Source organism: Hylaeus anthracinus, unplaced genomic scaffold, assembly GCF_026225885.1.
Source record: "Hylaeus anthracinus isolate JK02 unplaced genomic scaffold, UHH_iyHylAnth1.0_haploid 11989, whole genome shotgun sequence".
Classification (NCBI taxonomy): Eukaryota; Metazoa; Arthropoda; class Insecta; order Hymenoptera; family Colletidae; genus Hylaeus; species Hylaeus anthracinus.
In genome coordinates this window covers 15,451,223-15,471,790 of record NW_026534337.1, presented here as the reverse complement: position 1 = coordinate 15,471,790, position 20,568 = coordinate 15,451,223, and the positions used below count along the sequence as shown (strand labels likewise).

Below are 20,568 nucleotides of genomic sequence, written 5' to 3'. Positions count from 1 at the left end.
GCGCGGCCTCGCGTTCGTTTTTTCCTCCGTATCGCGGGATCATCGTAACGTTTCATTTGGTATCTTCGATTTAGCTACGCCCCCTTTACCGAACCTGTTGCCATTCCACCGCAGCGTTCAATTCGTATCGGTTATCGCGTTCCATTAAACTCGGAGAGTTTTTGGTTCGGATTACCATAGTCGTCATGCATGGGTGGCTCGGTGCAGCGACGTTTATTGTAACCCAAAAATACACGTGTAACCGTGAGATAGACGGTATTACGTACGACTCGATAATCTTAATTTCGGTTATCAAACGTCGATGGCATTACACGCGACGTTTTTATTTGAATGTTTGTTAATTGCAAGATCGTTTGCAACGGAATCTATCGGATCGTTCAAGTAATTCTATCCTGCTACGTGTCACAGGTTTCATTTATAATCGCACCGGAACGTCTATTACCGCAAGTCGGTGTGTTACGTGAAGTGGAGCGAAGCGTGCGTGCGCGGTCCCTCGGTCGCGATCGCGATCGCGATCGGTTACGGGAGGGCCCGCTCTCGAAGGGAGTTTCGGCGAAGGGGGACGAAACGAAACGCGGCGACTGAAAGGGGGTGTACGCGGAGGATACGCGGAGGAGGGGGCTTGGAGAGGAACGGGGAGGTCTATCGCTGACGCTACCGGAGCCGGCAATGCGAGTCTAGGTTATCCGGTGACAAAGCTGGTTCGGTTCGTCCAACGAGGCTCCCCGGTACGTCGGATTATCAGCATTGAAAATGGTGCAACTGAAACCCCACTGTTCGGATGCAGCGGCGCTTGAACGCGATACGCGGCAAGCTTTGCATCGAAAACCAGAAGCGAATTCCTTGTTTGTCGCGCGTCTATTGACGATCACAAAACGTCCATCCGGTGTTGTTTTTCTTGGATGTCGAAATTTTGCCAGCGATCGATGTCCTTGGTGTACGGTTACCACTAACCGTCGCGAATCACGGGACTCATCGTCGGCGCCAGAGGGGATTCCTCGCGTGGTTAATCTAAAACCGTTTATCGCCGACGCACGCTTCTACGTTCCTCGGGTGAAACCGACGCGAGACATATTCCTCGTCACCCATCGAGTAGGTTTTCGGCACGCGCGATCAACGCGGATAGATAGAAACGACTCGCTGAATTCTTCCAGAGCGCTAAAGTCGGATGCCCGGTGAACGAGGTAAGGCGAACCACCCTCCAGGGGGTTGTAGCTAAATTGGCGGCAGTATATTACCGGTCAGACTCCCGCATTTAATTTGAATATAATCGTGGAAGGAGATCTCAGGAGCTCGGGGGCACTACGCGACGCAGAACTGCGTGACGGTGACCGGAAGTGCTCCCGGGACACCGGAAACAAAATGGCCGCTCCCTTCTACGCGGCTCGCCTCGTTCCACCCTTCACGACCTTCCTACCTACCTGCACCTCTCTTCGCTACCCTCCCGAAGAGCGTGAATTCGTAACGCCAAGTTCACTTTGCATTGTGCGACTTCGAGGTGGCCTCGTTCGAACATCGAAACGCTCGCACGTCGACGTCGTCTCGTTCAAGGGGGTCTTCTACTTTAGAACGTCGAGGAGAGGCGTCCCTTTGTTATTTTATTTCGCGAACACCGTTCACGAGGGCTTCTTAGGATCACATTTGATTGTAGAGATTTCAAAGAGGTGTGTACTTTTATCGCGAGGCGGTATTCATTTACAGAAGAAAAAAACGTCTCGAGATAGGAATATTATTCCACGTTAATTTCACCTTCTGACGCATCGCGAAAGAAAGGTCGAATGCTTATACGAAAACGTTTCTGATAATGTCTGCGTCGTTACTTACATACACGCGTTCCGTACGCGGCTGAGGGAGTTTAATGATTTTCGAGTAATTACGAGGCCAGGCGATGACTCGCGTGGGAATGCAGCAGGGCAGCGTGTTCGATAAGCGCCGCGGAACAGTAACAATTAAACCGGCCCAACTCGTAATGCCTAAATACAATATAAGCACGAACAATGAACTATACTCCTGCGAGGGTGGAGCTATAACGCCGGCTTCAACAATGCCGCTGTGCTTTCGTAGACAAAAGAGGGGTTTCAAGTTACCGTCGGTCTGAGTCGTAAGTTGAAAAAGCTTTGGCGTCTAACGCCTCTTCGGAGTTCCTTGAGACGTTCGTAATTGCTACTCGTCCATCTATCGTCGAATCTTCTTAATTTCTAATTGTAACTCCCAAGTACCATACTTCGTCGACTGCAACTCGTCGGAGGCGAGGACCAGAATCCTTTCGTAAAGAACGCACAGTTTCTTCGAATTCTATCGATGACATTTATGGACACCGTAAATTCGACGGACGTATCTGTTAATGGATAAACGGAGTTCTTTTATCGTCGCGTACATCTCGGTAGGAGGAACCGCATGCGAGAAAGAGGGCTATCGAGAGAAAACGAGAGAGAAGGAGGCTTGCCCTTACGAGTTTACGATGTACGACTCGGCTTAGGAGCGTATGATTAAACAACTCAGGTGTTTTATGCTTGGCTCGTGGAGATCGCGTGACCCAACGGCCACATCCGTTTCCGTTTTACCTACGGTCAACCGCTTCGACCCCTAACCGATGGTTCGCCTTAAGGGTTGCACGTTACCTTCGACCACGAAAGAAAGTATACTTTCGACGTATCTTTAAGCAGTAATCGGTTTCGCTCGATAGTCACGTGCGCTGGCTAGGAGCACGCCGGGCTGTTAACCTTTATTCGCGGTTCCATGCTTGCCTTCTTCCTTATTTTTTTTTTTTTCAACTTGCACTTTATTCTCCGTCTTGCCGCGAAGCTCTTGCCTCGAAGAGAGGCTCGCGCGGTAAAAATTTTACTTTTGACAGAGTACTCGTGTACGCGAGGGCCTCGTTGTCTTCGATATCGGTAGACTGTAGGCCTGTTAATCCGAAACGAAAGCAGTTGAAGCACGAAAGGTCAGAGAAATGCCGCAATCTGACATTCTGTACACGAAATGTCGCGACGACCCTTCCGCGAACCGGGCTCGACCGGGCAAGAACGAGCTCCGTTAGTTTTTAAACCACTGTCCGATCGATGTGCGTCCGTTAATTTTGACATAGCGCACGCAGCAACATCCTGGAATAATTTCGACCGGGGACATTAATTAATTTGCTAATTTCGGATTATTGGGGCTCGGTTACGCACAAACGTCTCTCATGGCGGGCATTTGGTCCCCCCGCCCCCAATCCCCCATCTCCCCCCTCCGAGATTCGTTAGTTTTCCGGGAAATTAGCTGGCATGATTTGCATCTGACGTACACCTCCAGGCACCTACACGTCGCTCGCATAGTTCGCAACTCTGACTTTCCACTCGGATCTCCTCTCGCGTTGGATGTCTCAACGCCCCTCCGCAGCGCTCTCGCGTCAATTACGCCCGTCACGGCAGAAGGTTTCCGAGAGCTTTCTCGTTACCGCTATAATGAAACCATTTTTTTAGGAATTCTAGTTTCGCGCGAAGCGCACCGACGCGCCAATTGCCGTGAAAATCGGAGATAAAAGTTAAACAGTGATCGGTACGTCGCGCGAGCCAATCCCTTCTCTCCCGTATGACGTTTGACAGGTTTAACGACTTGGGGAGATTCGGCCAGAACGAGTATTAAATTCGTAGTAAGTTCGGAAGACTAGATAGAGTTTGTTTTCTATTCAGATCGACGGCAGACGGTGTCAGGTAGGATGAGACGAGAGTAACAATGAAACCGATTCCTTTATATTAGCCCGACTGGCGAAGACACGACGCCTACTCTCGGCTTCTTGATTCTTCCGCCGATTATCCTCCATCCAGCAGATTCAGCGAGGTGTTCAGACTTAAACATAGACTCGAACGAGTTTCAGCTTAACTTGGTTGTTGTGAATAAGTAAGAGAAGTGTTGCAGAAGTTTAGCCGAGCCCCCCCAGGCTCACGGCCGGGGTGGCTCGAATTAAATTGTTATACGGATGAGCTGCCACGACGAATACTTCGCAGAAACCAGCGACTTTCCCACCACCCTCGGTTGTGAATGTTTAATCACCGCCTCTCGTTAGATTTAATAAAATAATACCGGTATCGCGTCTGAAGCTGTGCCACTATCGCGTCAACGCGATAGCCAAGTTTTATAAGCGATAAATAAATATTCGAAAATCTGGACGATTTCCCAAGGATAGGTATTCAAAAATCTGGATGGAAGAGCCTTTACACGACTTACCTGTGACTGCATTGTTGACAGGCGAAACACTCCAAGTGGTAAACGTTGGTTCTGGCCCTCATCACCAGCTCGAACGCCGGTATGTGCTTGTTGCAAGCCGAGCAGTGACCGGTGCTTCCGTAAAGTCTGCGCAATCGAGAAAGAGGGGCAGTTTTCTAATGATGTTATATAAAAACACGGGGCAATATTTTGCAACGATATTGCTTTTCACCCTGGCAGGAAATTACGTAATTCGGATCGCTCGGACCCGCTGTGTCCCTCGCGTGGATGACATTAGAGAGAAGGACTTTTAGTCCGCGTACAGAGGGAATCAATAAACTTACGGTCGCCACGAATATGCTATCTTCAAATATTGGGCCATTAATAAAGACCACGGAACCTCGATAGCAAGCGCTCTTTGCAGACGCGCCACCTGCGCTCGTTCCCTCGGGACTTTGTGATCTCGAAATGGTTTATTTGCCCTCGTCTGTTTATATGGGACGTGGATGTATTCAATAAAGGAAACTCATCTGTAAAATTCGATTTGTTGCTTCCGTTCTCCTCGCCAGGGTGGATCGTGCGTGCGGTTTTTACCCTCCGTGGTACTCTCCGCCGCTTATTGGTATTACGAGAGCGTAACGAAATGGAACGTCAAGGTAATTCGAGAAGAATGAAATTATCGTTTCGCGATATCCCCGACAAATCGATGTTACAATTTTTATAGTTGTCGCGCTCGTTAGTACGGAGATGGTAGGACGATAAACTCACCTCAGATAATCCCTCTTGCACAGTATAAGGTTGGCCTTCGTGTACAGCGTCGAGCCAACTTCGACGAGTCTGCACGCGCAGCAGCTGCATTTCAAACAGTCTTCGTGCCAGAACATATCCAGTGCCTTCAAAAGATACCTTGAACGAAAAAGATATTCGGTTCGACGTAAAACAAGACAGTGGGAAAATCGATGGGGTCCGATCGAGTAAGTTTACCTTTCCGTAATCGCTTTCCCGCAGCCTGCGCAGTCCTGTTGAACAGCCCCGTTCTTGTTCGGTTCGCTTTTACTCACATCCATCGTCATTTTATTATTCTTTGGATGTTTCCCTCGTTACCTGAAGCATAACAAATTCGCGATTGATTATCGCAACCCGGGGGTAGCAGAATGAAATAATAATGCCGCCAATTAATATGAACACACAATTATTATATCAGTTCGGCCAATTAATTTACGTGCTCGATTAGCTTATACGGTAAATCACCGACCAACGGGATCGAATGAGTAATCGCGTTCGCGTGCTTTTAACAAGTTTCCCCGGCATCTGGCACTAGGATGGCCGGCTCGTCTATGAGCAATTAGAGGTACAGGTTCAGAATTTAACGGCGCGGTTAGTGCCATCTGTGTCCATCCTGTGCGGGGGTGGTTTTTCTCTCCTCCCACACCCCCTCCATCGACCTCGGTCTCTTTCTCGCGATGCGGTCAGAGTTTAGAATCGAATTAGTTTGACCCTCTGCTACGCTTATAGCACGTTTAAGCGCCACCGGTTCTGAAACAACCACCGGCTTGTCGGGTAACGGCTGTGCGAGCTTCCCGATAAACATTAATTGTTTTCTCCCGAAGACGTATGTATGTATAATCCTCCCCTGCGTCCCATTTAAACGGAGTTTCCGAGGGTTTAGCGTTTATTTAATCGCCATCGCGCGCTTCCCGCTCTTTCGTTTCACTTTATTAGGCAATCGTAGTTCATCTTGAAAAATGATATTGTAGCGTTCGAACGCCTCGATAAACAACGAATCAATTCGACTCGACACCAGAGGACATTTTTGCAGTCGAGCTAAATAACGTCTACCGGAGCGTTCGATTTCAGCTACCCGGTATATTTACACGTACCCGTGGAAGCTATGAGCAAAGTTTGTGCGGTTTCAATATGTCCTCTCCCCCTAGCCTGGACACAATATTACAGAGACGTTAATATCTTCTATGCGGTTGGGACTCCGAAGCAAATATTAATACCGAGCCTTTGATACGTTAATTATTAAAGACTAAAATATTGTATCAGAAACTCCCGCATTCGCGAATGGCTGCGTCTAACCGTTTATTACTTACTTTCGGACAAGTACAAACAAGATAATTATATCTCGTGCATTGTGTACGTTCCAGGCTATCGATATATCCAACGCGATATTAATAATAGTATAATTATTATTCGTAACGGTATATCGCTATATTGCAGTGCGCTGATTAATGGAATAACCAACTAGCCGGGTAAATTATGCAAACTATTAAATTCGAATGCGGGTAAAATTTCCCACATAATAATCGTGGGGCAATCGAACGCGTCGGGTTGAAATTTATGTTGGACATAAATATATTTTATTGTTACAACGGGTTGATTAAAGTCACTGTTAATACGTCAATTGGAAAATATTCGAGAGGAATACCGAACGAGATTAATCGGTAAGAACGAACAATTCGTAGGCACGATTTCGATTCCATTCGCGTTTCAAAGTACGGACGAGTCTCGATTCTCGACAGTCGAAAAATTCACCTACGACCGTCGGCAGTGGGAAACGACTCCTTTGAGACGGGAAACGAGCGTACGCGTTTATTCTATAATAACACAAGTATTTTCGAGTTAGGTCTACTGGAATTCGGCCACAGAAATTCCTGCGGAAGCAAACCCGAATACCACCGACGACCTCGAAAACCTTCGCTGACCCTGTGTGGTCAGTCAATTTCCACTTTGTTCCGCAATTTTCGTGGTCGCGTAGCCCTCCGTTCACCTCTCTCTTCCTTTCTCTCTCTCTCTCTCTCTTTCTCTCTCTCCAGTGATCCATCGCTGACTGGGACAGTTGTCCCGTAGCAAACAATAGAAACAAGTTGTCAAACATCGCGATAAAGTATAAACCGTTCGAACGAGCACCGCCCGATTAGGATATTTAAATGTAACCTAATCGCGCGCGGACGCAATCGTGGTGCCACATTAACGTCGGTTATTCGCTAATATCGCGGCTACCTTTTCGTGCTTCGCGTGGCTTTAATTGCTCGGCAGAGAAGTTACTATCGTCCAGAGAGGTCAACGAAGCACAGTGGAAACGGTTCGTTGGAACGTAACCGTGAAGGGTTCATAACAAGAGAGACTTCCCTTCGAAAGCCGCTCGCATCGCTGGCGATCTGTTCATCAGGTACGTGATCAGATCATCCACGGACGCTGCTCCTCAAAGCGACGATAATTCGATTATCTCGTACATGTTCGACAACCGCCGACATGTCCTCCAATTGATAGATCTTCTTGGTTAACCATCTTCATGAATGTAATTAAATTACTTCCACGTACTTTGAGCGTCGTCGTCAAAACATCTTTCGCCGTTAGTTTACCGACTTTCGACGTTGAATTGTTTTATCGCTTTTGTTTGTTATTATTATTAATATTCTTTATCGAACCCACGTATTACTGCTTTCTGTATTTAGTTTTGTAAATGGTTCGAATTCGAAAAAAAAGATTATAACTTCATTCGAAAATGAAATCGATGTTTCATGAACGATATTTTACATTAATCCTGTTCGGTACAAATCGTCTGATCAGTAATTTCCGAACATTCTTTAGAGTACACGACATTCGCGAAAATTTCCTTGAAACGAAATACGGGAGAAGGTGCTTTCTCTATTTATCGACGTAACTGGGCAGTCTCGATGCAGTTCTCAAGGCTCCGCCCTCGCAGAATCCGCGACACTCCCAGAGCACCACCCCTGGAATTTCTTCACCGGAACAACAAAATTCTTCGAGTTTCCTCCTGACGCGAGAATGTTTGCCGGGCGTAACACGTTTCCAGCGGTAGGATTATTCTTAGGATGCCTTTTCGAAGTTTGTGCGAACGTAGGGGGAGACGTTAAAAAAAATATCCTGGTTGGTTAGCGAGCGTGGAGCCTTTGTCTTTAATAATGCTCCCGCGGAAGCGTTATCTTTTACTTTTAGGACGAGAGTACCGGCATCCGGTGAGTCGGTCCATTAATTAGGCGGGCCACATTAAGCCGAGCATTAATATACTCCGCTGGCTGTTTTGTTTTATCCCGCAGGAAGGACGTAACCTTCCCCGGAGGTTGAAGGGGGTGGCCAGGCAAAGGCAAGAGGGGGAGTTATTTCGACGGAGGCAGCCTGCTAATCCGACCTGCCATACTACCGCCTTATCCCCAGAGACTGTTTAAATTCTGTAAATCGTCCCAAATATTCCCCGTACACCCCGCGTTATAAGCAGACACGCGGCACTGTGTACTCGTTTCCGAGAAATTAAAGAAGTCGAGCTGATAAAGACGTACAAGGGTCACTGCACGTTTTATTATAAGTTGGCGCAGTCATCGCGGGCGTCTCCGCGAAATTTTTCATTGGAATAGGAAACGCAAATTCCCGAATGATCTTGAAGTCGATTTGCGCGAGTGTTTGGGTCAGCCAGTGGACGGCGTTAAGGGTGGCGAGGGCAGGGACGTTTCGTAACGATGTAATTTAACGGGCGAAAGGAATATTTCCTACGGAATAAATCTCGCGTAACACCGCCAGTGAAATCCTCGTTTACCCGGTATTCAGCCCTTGCTAATGGAGGTAATTTAAGGGATGTTTTAAGCGGGCAGCCGCCTCCGCTACACGTGAGTCGCACAAAAAGTTCACGTATTACGACCGCGGTCGCACCGTAATCACGCATTAGCATTCCGAACGGTCGGTGTCGACCGAAAGCACACCGCTTAAACTTTCACGCAACGATGAAAAACCGTAGCGGAGCCGAGGAAAAGGTCCAAATTGTCCAGGATTTAATAAAACGAAACAAGGATCCGGTGCGTTCGCGTATCCTCGCGAGAGGCTCCGTCGACTGTTTCTGAAATACGGAGATTAAGCTGTTTTCCGTAGCTGTGAAATTGATATTATTAAGAATAGCAAATGCGGCGAGAATACTTGACAGGGAGACCATCCTTGCGGATAATTTTCATCCGCAGACCCTTAGGGACGACGGAAACGACGGAACGGACTAACGGTCTGTTTAACAAGTTCTTTCGCGCCGATAAACGCGCCACGGTGCCTCCACTCTTTTTCTGTTCATATTTGTCGTCCCCTTTCTGCCAGACCTCGGTTAATGAAATTCTAGTCAGGTCGCGAAATTCTTTCGTCAGGTGGCGATGCCACCTACCCCCGGGTTGCGTTGTCCGCTCTCCCGTTTCTTTGTTTCTCCGTTCGTTTCGTTTCATTCAACTGTCTCTCTCGCTATCTCTCCATCTCACCACCCACTCGTTCTCTGTATCCTCTGCTCTGCCGCGACAGGGTAGCCACAGTCTTCTGGAGTGCAGAGCAGGGGTAACGGGGTTTGCGTACGTCGTGGCGCGGAGGGTCGGTGGCTGAAATGGGGTGGTGTGCAGTCAGATTACGCTAAGCTATGCCCGTACGTGCTCGCATGGAAGTTCCACCCCTCACCGGGTTTGCCACCCCGCCTGGGAAAATGTATTTATTGTTGTTTGTCCAGCGTTCTGTATATGGCCATCGCCAGAGCGAGCGAACCGTGGAGGGGAGAGAGAATCGCCCGAGGTTCAAGTTGAAAAAAAATTGCCCGGGGACGACCATCGCGATGCCGAGCATAAATTTACGCGCCGCTCGCACCTATACGACCACCCCCTCGAGGCTCCCTCGGTACGTTCCTGCTGTTTTTTGGATTTCAATCCCATCGTCCGTTTAAACACGCTCGAAGTTGGACCAAAAACACTCGGATTTCGTACGCGCAGAAGACAACGATCGGGTCAGTTTAGCGGTGCGCTAATCATGAGCGCAGATAGGAACGATCGAAATGGTTCTTATCATTCGGCAATCGGTACGACCACTCGCAATCCGATACATTGCCGGTGCCGACGACAAAGGGGCTGTAACTACTTCGGAAACTTTTATCTCGCAGGATTAATGGATGGATTAAAGTATTTGCGGCGGGATGCGGGCTGATTGGGGTAAATCGTGGTGGGATTAGAACTTGATTGGCTAATTTGTAAGTGTCCCCGGCAGCCCGGCACGAACTTAACGATCGATCGGTGTCCTCTTTCCACATACGTGCCTCTGGTAATTCTCGCTCGAGATGTTGAGACGTTCAAGCCTAGAACGAATTGGCTCCTATAATCTACTTTGTTAATCCTTTCGAAAAAGATAAATACGATATCGATTTTATCGTTTCGTGCGAAGAATGAAGAACGTCTGGTACATAATGTTAACGTTACTCGTATTTCTGACGGAGCAAAAGGGTGAAAACACGTCCAACACTTAATCGAAACGCGCGATGTTCGTCCAGCAAACGGAAGCCCTGGTACAGCTCGAGTGTGAGATTGGCTCGCCTCCATCTGGAGTGGTCAAGGCTACTTAATGGGCGGTCGGTTCATGCGGCCGAGCGTTAGACTGATTTACATCGTATCCCTTTACCGAAAGCGAGCACGAGGCAGGGAGCTGTGGTCGGTTGAGAGATGTAGCCGACGATCTAGGGGCATCGATTCGCGCGGTGTGACACCGGCCCTCTCCCGTATTTTACAAATTAGATAAGCAACCAGCGAACAAAGGACGCGAGACGGACGTGGCGGATAAGAGAACGGATCGCCACGGACGCGCCGCGATAAAAGAGAGTGGAGTCGCCAAAATCGAGGGAACAGAGCGTCGCATTTCGACGCGGTCGAGATCGACGCTCGAGCCTCCGAAGCAAGTGTCGGGAGGGACGCGGGACACTTGCATCGGCTGAGCCCCCGTCGTATAACTCACGACCCTTGTTTCGCGGCTGATCGACGTTTCGAAATATTTCCCAACTGGCCGTTCAGACGTTGCTCGCTGTCGAGCTTCCTGTCTCCTTACAATCCGCAGACAGTCCTACGCCAGGACAGAGTCGGGACAAAACCGGTCTCCGGTGATGGACTCGCGAAAGATAAGGGACCATTCATGACAAAGACAAAACGCGCTCACCAGTTGTATACCGCGTCGTGGTACCGTGTCGCCGTTCCTCTTTCCTCTCTCTTCTGCCCGCCCCCGCAGCCCTTGACGATCGTTCGTTTGCCGTTTACCGCGACGGCGCGAGACAATGAGCAAAAACTTTTATTATTAATGTTTCGCGGCAAGATAACGCCGGTTGAAGCGAGGTACGCCTCTGCCACCCCCCCTTGCCCCGTTGTCGTCCGATTCTCGCCGGATCTTCCTTGCGTTTTTTGATACACCCTCTCCCTTCGGCGTCGTCTGGCGATACCGCGGTGTTCGATGTTCCCGCGGGGATGCACGACGCGTCCAAGATGAACGTTGCTCTCTCGAATTCGTTAATTCGTTTCGAGCTGTTCTTTGAAATCAACGATTAAACAGTTTCATTCGATCGTGGCCTTCGAGATATTCGCCGAAAGTTTGAAGCGAAATTTTCGCAAGGAATTAATTAGCATTCCCATGAGTCCGCGTAAATCAAACGCTCGGTATGCCGCGGCGGGAACGAGATATCTCCCCGAAGAATGTTTATTAATTATTTCCCCTCGCCTGGCACGAGCGCGGCAACTTTTCGCGCGGGAGGAAACACAGAAGAAATTTTCGAAAGATTCGAGTAAAAGTTGAATCAAGGTACTCCGTCTATTTGGAAATAATCAAAGAGCGTTTCGTTAGGGATCGGTGCCATGAATATTCGTTTAATCTAACCGTGTTCTAGCAGAAGGTATGATTAACTCTAGCCATCCTTGGTCTAGGCCGGATAACTCATTCAAGACGGTCTGGCCGCAATAAGACGAAGGTCCGGACACTCGGGACATATTCTCGGCCGTTGCGCGTGAGTTAGGACTGCTCCAGGAACGGTTAGCCGTTAGCAGTTAGTCGGTAAATAACCTAGACACTCCACTCGACTACCCTTCTACGTGGATAGATACGCTCCCCTTGGACCTTTGTCTAACTTTGGATCGGTTTTCGGTCAGGTCGGTGGCGATAGCGTAAACACTGATGTCCGAAAAGAGCTAACAAATTACTTGGCCGGAACGAGGCTACTTGTCGCGTTTAGATCGTTGTTCATTTATATTTAGAAAACCGTCTGTGAACAATTGTGAAAAAGTTCTCCATTGGCGAAAGGTTCCCTACCGCTGGTATTAAACTCTCAATGGTAATCTTCGATCGGTAGGGGAACCGAGTTTTGACGTTTCGATGGATTTGAAAGAACGACGTCGAAGACAAAGCGCTCGTCGAAGGCGAGGGGACGTCCAAGAGGTCTCGTCGGCCGTCCCTTACGCTTCTCGTTGTGGAGTAGTTTCGTTATTGACCGGTCGAAGAGTGCAACTCGTTCACGAATGGGAACACTTGATCCGAGTGGGTGCTCCGTTAAACCGACGACAGGAAACGTCAGGGTGCTACCGCACTTTGTGATATATCGATATATTCGCGAGGAGTGTCCGTGGCAGGGGTCGAAACGGCGAAACACGCTCGACGTGTTAGCGAGTAGAGGCCGCGAAGAAACTTGCGCCCTTCCGAAGAGTACTTGTTGATTCTTCGACGAAATGATCGATTCTCCGGAGCTACCAACGAATTACTTATTGTTAGCGTAGTCGTAGCGATTAATTTCCAGGAATCGACGATGAGGTTAGACAACGAAACGAATACCTCGGAGAGAGAACGTTCGGTTAATTAACTCCGAAACGGCTAATTTACGGCGAGTAATGCACACGTTACCCTTTACCAGGCTTTATGGGGTAGAATGGGTACGGAGAATAATCAGACAGGACAGAGCAGTTAGGATAGCCTGTGAACCAGCCGATAGCGGCGAATGACCATTGCTGACACCAACATCGTCTCGGTGTACGCTTCGATAATTATATACGCGTCTACACAAGGAAGCAGGAGTGCTATGTCAGCCTTTACTTAGGACCCTGACCGAGGGTAGTCGGGCGTTGACCAGATAACGTAATTGTGTAAACAAAAATGTTGGAAGGCTGCAAATTGAAATGCTCGGTTCGAGGGTGAGACACCGTTTCCATCCTAATTTGAATCGAGGTAATGGTATTTTTTCTATCTCGGTGTTTTTTATACTTGGCGAAGTTTAGAAGCTTCGGCAACGGCGAACGACCGCGGGTGCGAGAACCGTCGGCTCGAACGCGTGCCGATCGCGATTCAAACGAAAACAGAAAAGGAAGGTCAACCGAGTTATTGTTTTCGCGATGAATGCACATAAAATAATGAAATCTCGAAAGTACACCGGTCTGGGAGAGAAAAAAATATATTGCACGTAATACGAGCGACAGCGCCATAGGGGTTCCACGCGCTTCGCACACGCCCTGCGGGGTATTTATTGTCCACGGTCAACACAGAAGATGACACGGTTCTCCTATCCTGTCGCGGACAAGAGATTCACCCCCGGCTGGTACTTGGAATTTATCGCAAGTTTAACATTACACAGAAGTTGGAAACGGCGCGAGGGATTCTGCCGGATATTTATACCGTTTGAATGCACGTACGAGGATCATTCTAATGGTTTTATTATACTGATACCCGCGGGATTTCTTGGTGGACGCATTCGCACTCGCGTACTTGCCGATCCCGTGGTTTCCCCGATTCATCGTTCTCAGAATTCTGAAATTTCCGCGAGGAAAGCGACGATATTTGACCGAGAAGAACAGAGAAAACGGGGAATCTTTCGGTAGAGAGAGAGAGAGAGAGAGAGAGAGAGAGAGAAACATCGTTCAAAGCCAAACATTTTAACGCCGCCATGGAGAATGAACCGTCGATTGGTAAAAAGAAGTAAAAGTAACTCACGGAAAAAAAAAGATAACGGTGAGCTGGAGGCGATCTCACGAGCTCTTCGACGTTGAATTTCAACGGGCCAACTAGAGGTATTGCGGCGTACCGCGAAGTGGACTGAGGCGCGAGGCAGCGAAGGTCCTGGAACGTGGTTCGACGCATCTTTCCTATCGAGGAGAACGATTTATCATCCCGAACGTTCCATAGGAATATTGAATACGACAAGATAATCTCTCGACACCCTTCTTCGTTCTCGCCCCTCCCTCTCCCGCCATCATGACCGACAGCATCCCCGTTTTGCGGCAGCGCCAGTAAACGGTTCTGCTTAATGTACCGCACCGACCGATAAGCCGTTATGCCGTCGTGACGTAGCCTCTAGTTTTTGCCTTGCAGAACGCAAACGTGCACCCTTGCCTCGTTGACGATCCTCGTGACAGCGACACCAGTCACCAACAGAACTCGTTATCGGTACCCACGTGTACTCTCGCGTTCAGGCTTGGAGTTACACGCATGAAAGATCTCTCCTTCTCTCGCCTCTCCAAATATTTCTGGCGCGATAACATCGCCGCTATTATCGCAACCCCCGATTACACGTGACGGCGGAGTATAATTGAAAACTGTATCGCCAGTTCGTTATCGCGAGTCAGGAACGCTTATATTCGTTCGCGCGAGTTCGCGTTTGAACGCGTGGGACGCGCGCATCGTCGAGCTGGTTTCGTTTGACGGGAACTGATCCTCGCACGCTTCTCATTTCGAGATCTCCTTCAGACCTATCGGCTTATCTCACGGTTAGAAACTCTGCCGGTGAAGATAGCAATCGGCACGGCTTAATTATGCGGAGTTCGGTCGACGGATCCGAGCCGTTATGCTAATCCGACTTTATTAATAAGGACTCGAGCCAAAGTGGAAATCGTTGTAGGAAACGGTAGCCTTAACCCTTCGCCAGGGCCTCCGATCCACGCCCCTGAAGTCACACGCGGTCCCGGGCAGCGATATTCGCTGTCCCACTGCGCAAAGTAAGCGAGATTTCTCGTTTAATCGTTTTATCCTTTGCTCGCTCTCGAAAAGTTCCCCTACACCTGGGAACAGGAGCAGATCTCGACGCTGTCTTCCGAATAACTCGGCGAATATTCGTTATTAATTAAAACCGACAGCTTTCCGTCGCTGTGCGCAACGAAACGGAAGCCTTTTTCGAACATCCGCGGTAAAACCGGCTGGTTCGTTTTCAAACCGACTTATAAGCAGTACTTGACATTAATCACTTGTATTTCATTCGTACAATCTATTCGTCGTTTAATCGAAATAATCACCGAAAAACGATCACTTTCCAACGCTCGGTCTCGAGTGTCTTTAGTCGTTTGTTTTTGTTCGACGCGAGAAACAAAGGTGCTGTCAGCGTTTCAGACAACACGCCGCCGGGGTTGAATAACCGGAAGTGGCGCAGGTGTCGGAACGCGAGTATTGTTCCGACAATCGGTTATCGGTTATCGCTAATTTTAGAAATGATCACGATTCTCTGGTTAACACAGAAACAACAAATCGTTCGAAGGGTAGACACATTTGCATCGAGTGTTCCGTGTTGGGCGATTGATTCTGTTCGGTAAAAATCGCACGGATGAGCAAAATCGATCGAACGCTATGTTAGTTAATCGAACGGGGCCAGGCATCGTGCAGTAAGATGGCATCGGACCAAACACCTACGGAATACAAATCTTGTTCCACTGTTTGTTCGCTGGCTTGGCAAAGGGGCGAAGGGTCGAAGAGGAGGGAACGGTGTTAGTTTCCGTGGCATTGACGTTCCACAATACAGGCCTGATGCCGTTGACACCCCCATTTGCAACCCCCTAGCCGCAATCTCTGCCGTCGCGGAACTGCGTCCCGAAAGTGCGCCAGGGTGAATCTTATTCATCCCCTTCCGTGGCTCTCGCGATATTTCCTGTCGACCTCGAATAGGCCCGCAAGATTTTTGGAAGCCGTGTTCTTCCGTCCTCGGTCTCGAACCTTCGAGACCCATCGCCCGTCGCATTCATCGCGGCCCGCGCGAATCACCGATAAAGAAACGCGGAACCGGAACGAACAAAATGGAAAGAGTCAGGCCGAAAGCGATAAACCGCCTTTCGAAAAGTGTTATTGGTCCCGCTGCGCGATGACGATCCGCCATTGCCAGAGGAAACGGAGCATGAATCCGTCCCGTAAAATCTATTATCGGTCTCGCTTATCCGCCGTACTCGTAGGACAATGGATAATATCGGCGTTAACCATCCTCGAACGACCGCGAACGGCGATCGGTGACATCGTTATCAGTTGTTTCCGGCTCACCAGACACTTTGAAACGATCGTTCGGCAAGATGGCGTCCGTTGGTCGACGCGCAGCTGGTTTTTAGGTGGACGCATATGCGCCTCGACGGCAATCGCAAACGACGCGAAAATAAAAAGGGTTACGAAAGAACCGTGGCGGTACGGTTGCAAGAAATACGAACGCTGTAATTTAAATTCATGCGACTCGTCAGGCTGTTGCGCAGTTCGTTAACGAGCGATTCGTTCTATTAACGAGGGGTGGCGGGATTCGAATTTTAATCGCCGAATTAACGCCGGAATCGCGTCGCGTTAAAAATCTAAACGCGAAGAACGACGTTAAGCGTAAAACGATCGAGGATCGATGGCATCCGCGGCTACTCCGTCCGCGTGACAAGATTTAAAGCGGGTTCGTTCGCGTTCGATGGTACAATTGTTTATAGTAAATCGGCTCACGACCCCGGGAATATTTTTCCGTGCCCCCTCCGGGTATTATCGCTCGCGCCGGTTCGTGCCGATAATGGTAGTAGTCAGTCGCGTATGATGCGAAGAGATAGCCGGGCCGATAGGCGAGAACGGAAAATGCGGCCGGCGACCAAAATCCGGCTAATGGTTTCACTGAATCAAACCAGAGTCGGCGTTTAACGGAGCAAACAGACAGAAAATGGAGCGCAACCGCATATAAAGAGTCGATGATAACGAAATGATATATGACTCGGTGCGAATAACAGAGGAGAACCGAAACCGACGGGCTTGCCCTGCCCTCGCTGTCTCTCTCCTCTCTTCTCCTCTCTTCTCTGCTTGCCACCGGGTAGGGGTTATACGGCTCCCTTCTGTGATTGATCGGCTCGGAGATATACCACGGGATATTCACTACGGGATTAAGTGAATGCGCGAACACTTAATAATCCGTATAATATATATCTTTTTACGTTAGGTGTTGGTACGAACGTGCACGTGTTGTGTTAGGGTATCTGCGTTCGCGCGATAGTCGCCAGCATCACTCTCGATTCCGTATCGCGATGAAGCGATTTAATGACTCGCGAACTCTAAGCCTTTTCGAGACTGAAATTCCAGCGGTTTTAGCCGTTGGAAGCTTTCGTAGGTGATTTTTTGAACCCCCACGATATCAAATCACAATTTCTAGAAAGAAATTTCGTGACGATCTTCATTTTAAGACACCCGATACAACTCCCCTAGAAAAATATGCGTTCCTACCCAAGTACGGTTTATCCAACCGTCTCGCGATTATCTCCCAAGGTAATGGCAGGATAATTAGGTAATAGCCTCGGATAGTTATCGATTCGATTAGCTAAAAGTGCCATAAAATTCTCGCCTGGCATGGTCCCCCGAACTCGCAGCTTCCTTTGAACGATTAACGCTTTCGAGCCTATATATCTGCAAGGATAACGTTAATTTCGCTCGCGATTAAAGTATCTCGTCCCGTTGAAGCAGAAATTTTTAATTGGAAATTACACGAGTCGAGAATCCTCGATCGTGTAGCGAGAAATTCCGCTTGTTCCGTAATCGTTAGATTCGTAAAGTCGAAAGTAAACAAGTCAAAGGTTCCACGGTCGTTCGACCGTAAAGTATCCCTCGCATGTACGTCAAGGTGCGCGGCGTAAGTTAATTCCCCGGCGTTGGGCGGGCAAAGTGGGCCGTTAACAGTAAATAATACTGCAACTATTACCACCAAACGGCGCTCTTACCGAAGAATTATGGCACTCGTACAAATCGTACTTAAGAATCCAACCCCGAGGACTGCGCGCTGCTAAGAAGAATGAAGGTTTTGCGAGACCACCAGCCTCCGACCCCTTTCCAACTTGCTTTCCAGACGATTCGTATCTAATTCTCGTCTTTATCGCTTCGCGCTGAATGAGAAACTGCTTTAAACGAACGATCGAGAAGAGGATCGCCTTTTTCCCCTTTATTCCTGCCATGTTCCATCTGGATCGCAGGTCGTACATCACAGTAAGGACAAGACATATGAAAGTACTTTAAATTTAACATACGACGTTACTCGACACTTTCGAATCGTATAAGAGTGGATTTTTCGAACTCGCGATGGAACGTGTTTCAACGTTTATCGCCGATCGTCGAAGAACCTTCCGTACCCAGTGGCCCTAATCACCGCGATCACGCGGCTACGCTACAGGAACGATTGCTTTAATATTCAACGTTGGTAATAGCCGGACACGAGGTTTATGGTTCCTTCAATTATTCAAGTCGTCTGCTCGTTAGCTTGGTCTAAATCGAGATCTAGGCTATGTCCGGAGTTTCCTGTGGAGGAAATCCACACTTGCTCGGCATTGCTTTGAATTTTGCAACGAACGCGTACGCGATTGCGAACCGTTTTAATAGTCGGTGTACTCTATTTAAAAATGCAACACGTGCTGCGAAACATTTCAAAGTAGATTTCTAAAGTATACGCAGTATACGCGTGCGAAAAGAGAACGTATCCTCGAAGGAATGCTAATATTTTATTAAACGCTCGTATATATTCTTTTTATGCGGAACGTGGGCTATTCGTTCTGAAAATGATCGATTTAAAGAGATCCATCAGCGACGATGGAATCCTTTGCAGAGACTTCAACGCTCGTTGCCAGGGTCCGAGTCTTAAATAATGCATGAAGAGGCAGCCGAAAAATGAGCGGAGGACTGAGCCGGGAGGGAGACTTGCTTTCCTTCTTCTTTCCTGTCCATCCTGTCGGAAATGAGACCGGAGACAACCACTCATCACTGATTCAAAGCGGATGTTCGCCAGCAGACGTTTCTCGAATGTTTGTTTAATTGAATCGTAAGACTTGTCGCAATCTTTCGAGAGACATCGCGTGCACGTGTCGTGGTGTTCGTAAACGACCCTGCTCGTGCCCCTCGCGACGTCCGACGGAATTCAACGTGCTCAGAGCTCGTCGATTGGCAGGACACAGGCCGATTTGGCTTCGACGTAGCCTTTGTTCGCGTTCCGTGTTAACGGTCAAGCGAGCCGCGAGAGGGAAACGAAACCGTTTCTTATTTGTGCAACGAGCATAACGAATCGGAAGAAACGTTTCAAACGACACGGAAAGCGACACTCTAACCGTCCGAAGTCTGATACGTCCACGCGTAGTCGAAGTGGAAGCAAAGCCAGAGGGAAAACGTTGGAAAAGGACGGTTAGGTGCTAACGAGCGGACGTGAGGTCGATCAAGACGCGAAAGCTGGACAACGATTCTGCCTCCGGTCTCACGTAATTTTCGTCTAAAATTGCCTATTAGACCTTAATCGATCCCCGGATTAAAAATCACGGATTAAAGGTGCCCTTGGGAGTTTTCAAGTGTGGCTGACCAAGCTGTAACTAAGTTTCTCGTCGACCCTCGGGCAACGTTGACCAAATTTCTCCTGTAGATAATTACGAGGGTCGGATATAACCCTAGAATGTTCGAGTAAGGGTTAGCGAGAAGATAATGCACGTCGGACGTGAACTAGCGTCTCGATCAGCACTCGAAACAGAAGTTCCTTTATTTCGTTAACTTTACATTTCTTGGCGATACTCGGTGCTCTAGTTTGTACGTAACGGAAACGTGTTCCTCGCTAGGATACAAAGTTCTCGTGTAATTAATCGTTGACGAATGTATAGAGCGCAGCCAGCACTCGTTTCTCATAAAATGTAAAATAAGCCCTGGCCAGGGAATAAATCGTATTCCCATTAGGAGCTCCGGGACGAGCAAGCCCGGGCGCATTTGAATACGCTGGGATTAAAAATTAAATATTACCGCGGGAAGCGGCAGCGATTAGAGCTTGCGCCTCGAATGAAAAACCGCGGGAAAAAGGGGTCCGACTCACGCGATACAAAATACCCGTAGCTGCTGAGAAACGATCCAATGCTGGTTAAACCGATCACCGAGCGAAGCGATCTTCATGGAAGATTCATTTTGCGACAAACAACGAATGCGGCCTCGCGTCCTAATCGAAGACAGAGCGTCGAACTTTAGGCAATTTTCCTTCGTTCGAAACTAAAAAGGAAGACGACGCAAATACGCGTGGCGCGTTTGATTTGCGACCGCTCGCGGGATCGTATCGCGCGTGCACGCTGCACCATAACCATCCCTCACAATTTCGGGGCGAAGGCAGAGCTCCACGGCTGACACAAGTGGTTGTATCTCGCGAGCTTCTTTTTTCCGAAGCATTAAAGCCTCGGGCGGCTCGAGCGCCTCGTCGGCGTCGGAACGGTTAACTAAGGCATCAGTCATAATACGCGAGACAACCGGATGCGAAGGCAGAGGCATAAAGGGCCCTCGTAACTTCTCGTTTGCCCAGCTTTTGTTTCTAATGCCCTACCGTCGCGCGAATCTCCCCAG

General features: G+C 48.7%; 1 protein-coding gene across 5 annotated transcripts in view; it reads right to left on the bottom strand.

Moving 5' to 3' along the window:
* The window catches only part of LOC128887524 (LIM domain only protein 3-like), a 77,566-nt gene that overhangs the window by 20,264 nt on the left and 36,734 nt on the right, over window positions 1–20,568 (bottom strand). For all 5 annotated transcript variants that reach the window (XM_054143532.1, XM_054143527.1, XM_054143530.1 and 2 more), the window contains exons 2-4: window positions 5,173–5,292; window positions 4,957–5,094; window positions 4,210–4,335 (exon numbers count right to left, since the gene is read on the bottom strand). In XM_054143532.1, the coding sequence (XP_053999507.1) occupies window positions 4,210–4,335; window positions 4,957–5,094; window positions 5,173–5,261 (353 nt within the window). In that variant the 5' untranslated portion in view covers window positions 5,262–5,292. The remainder of the gene's footprint in view (window positions 1–4,209; window positions 4,336–4,956; window positions 5,095–5,172; window positions 5,293–20,568) is intronic.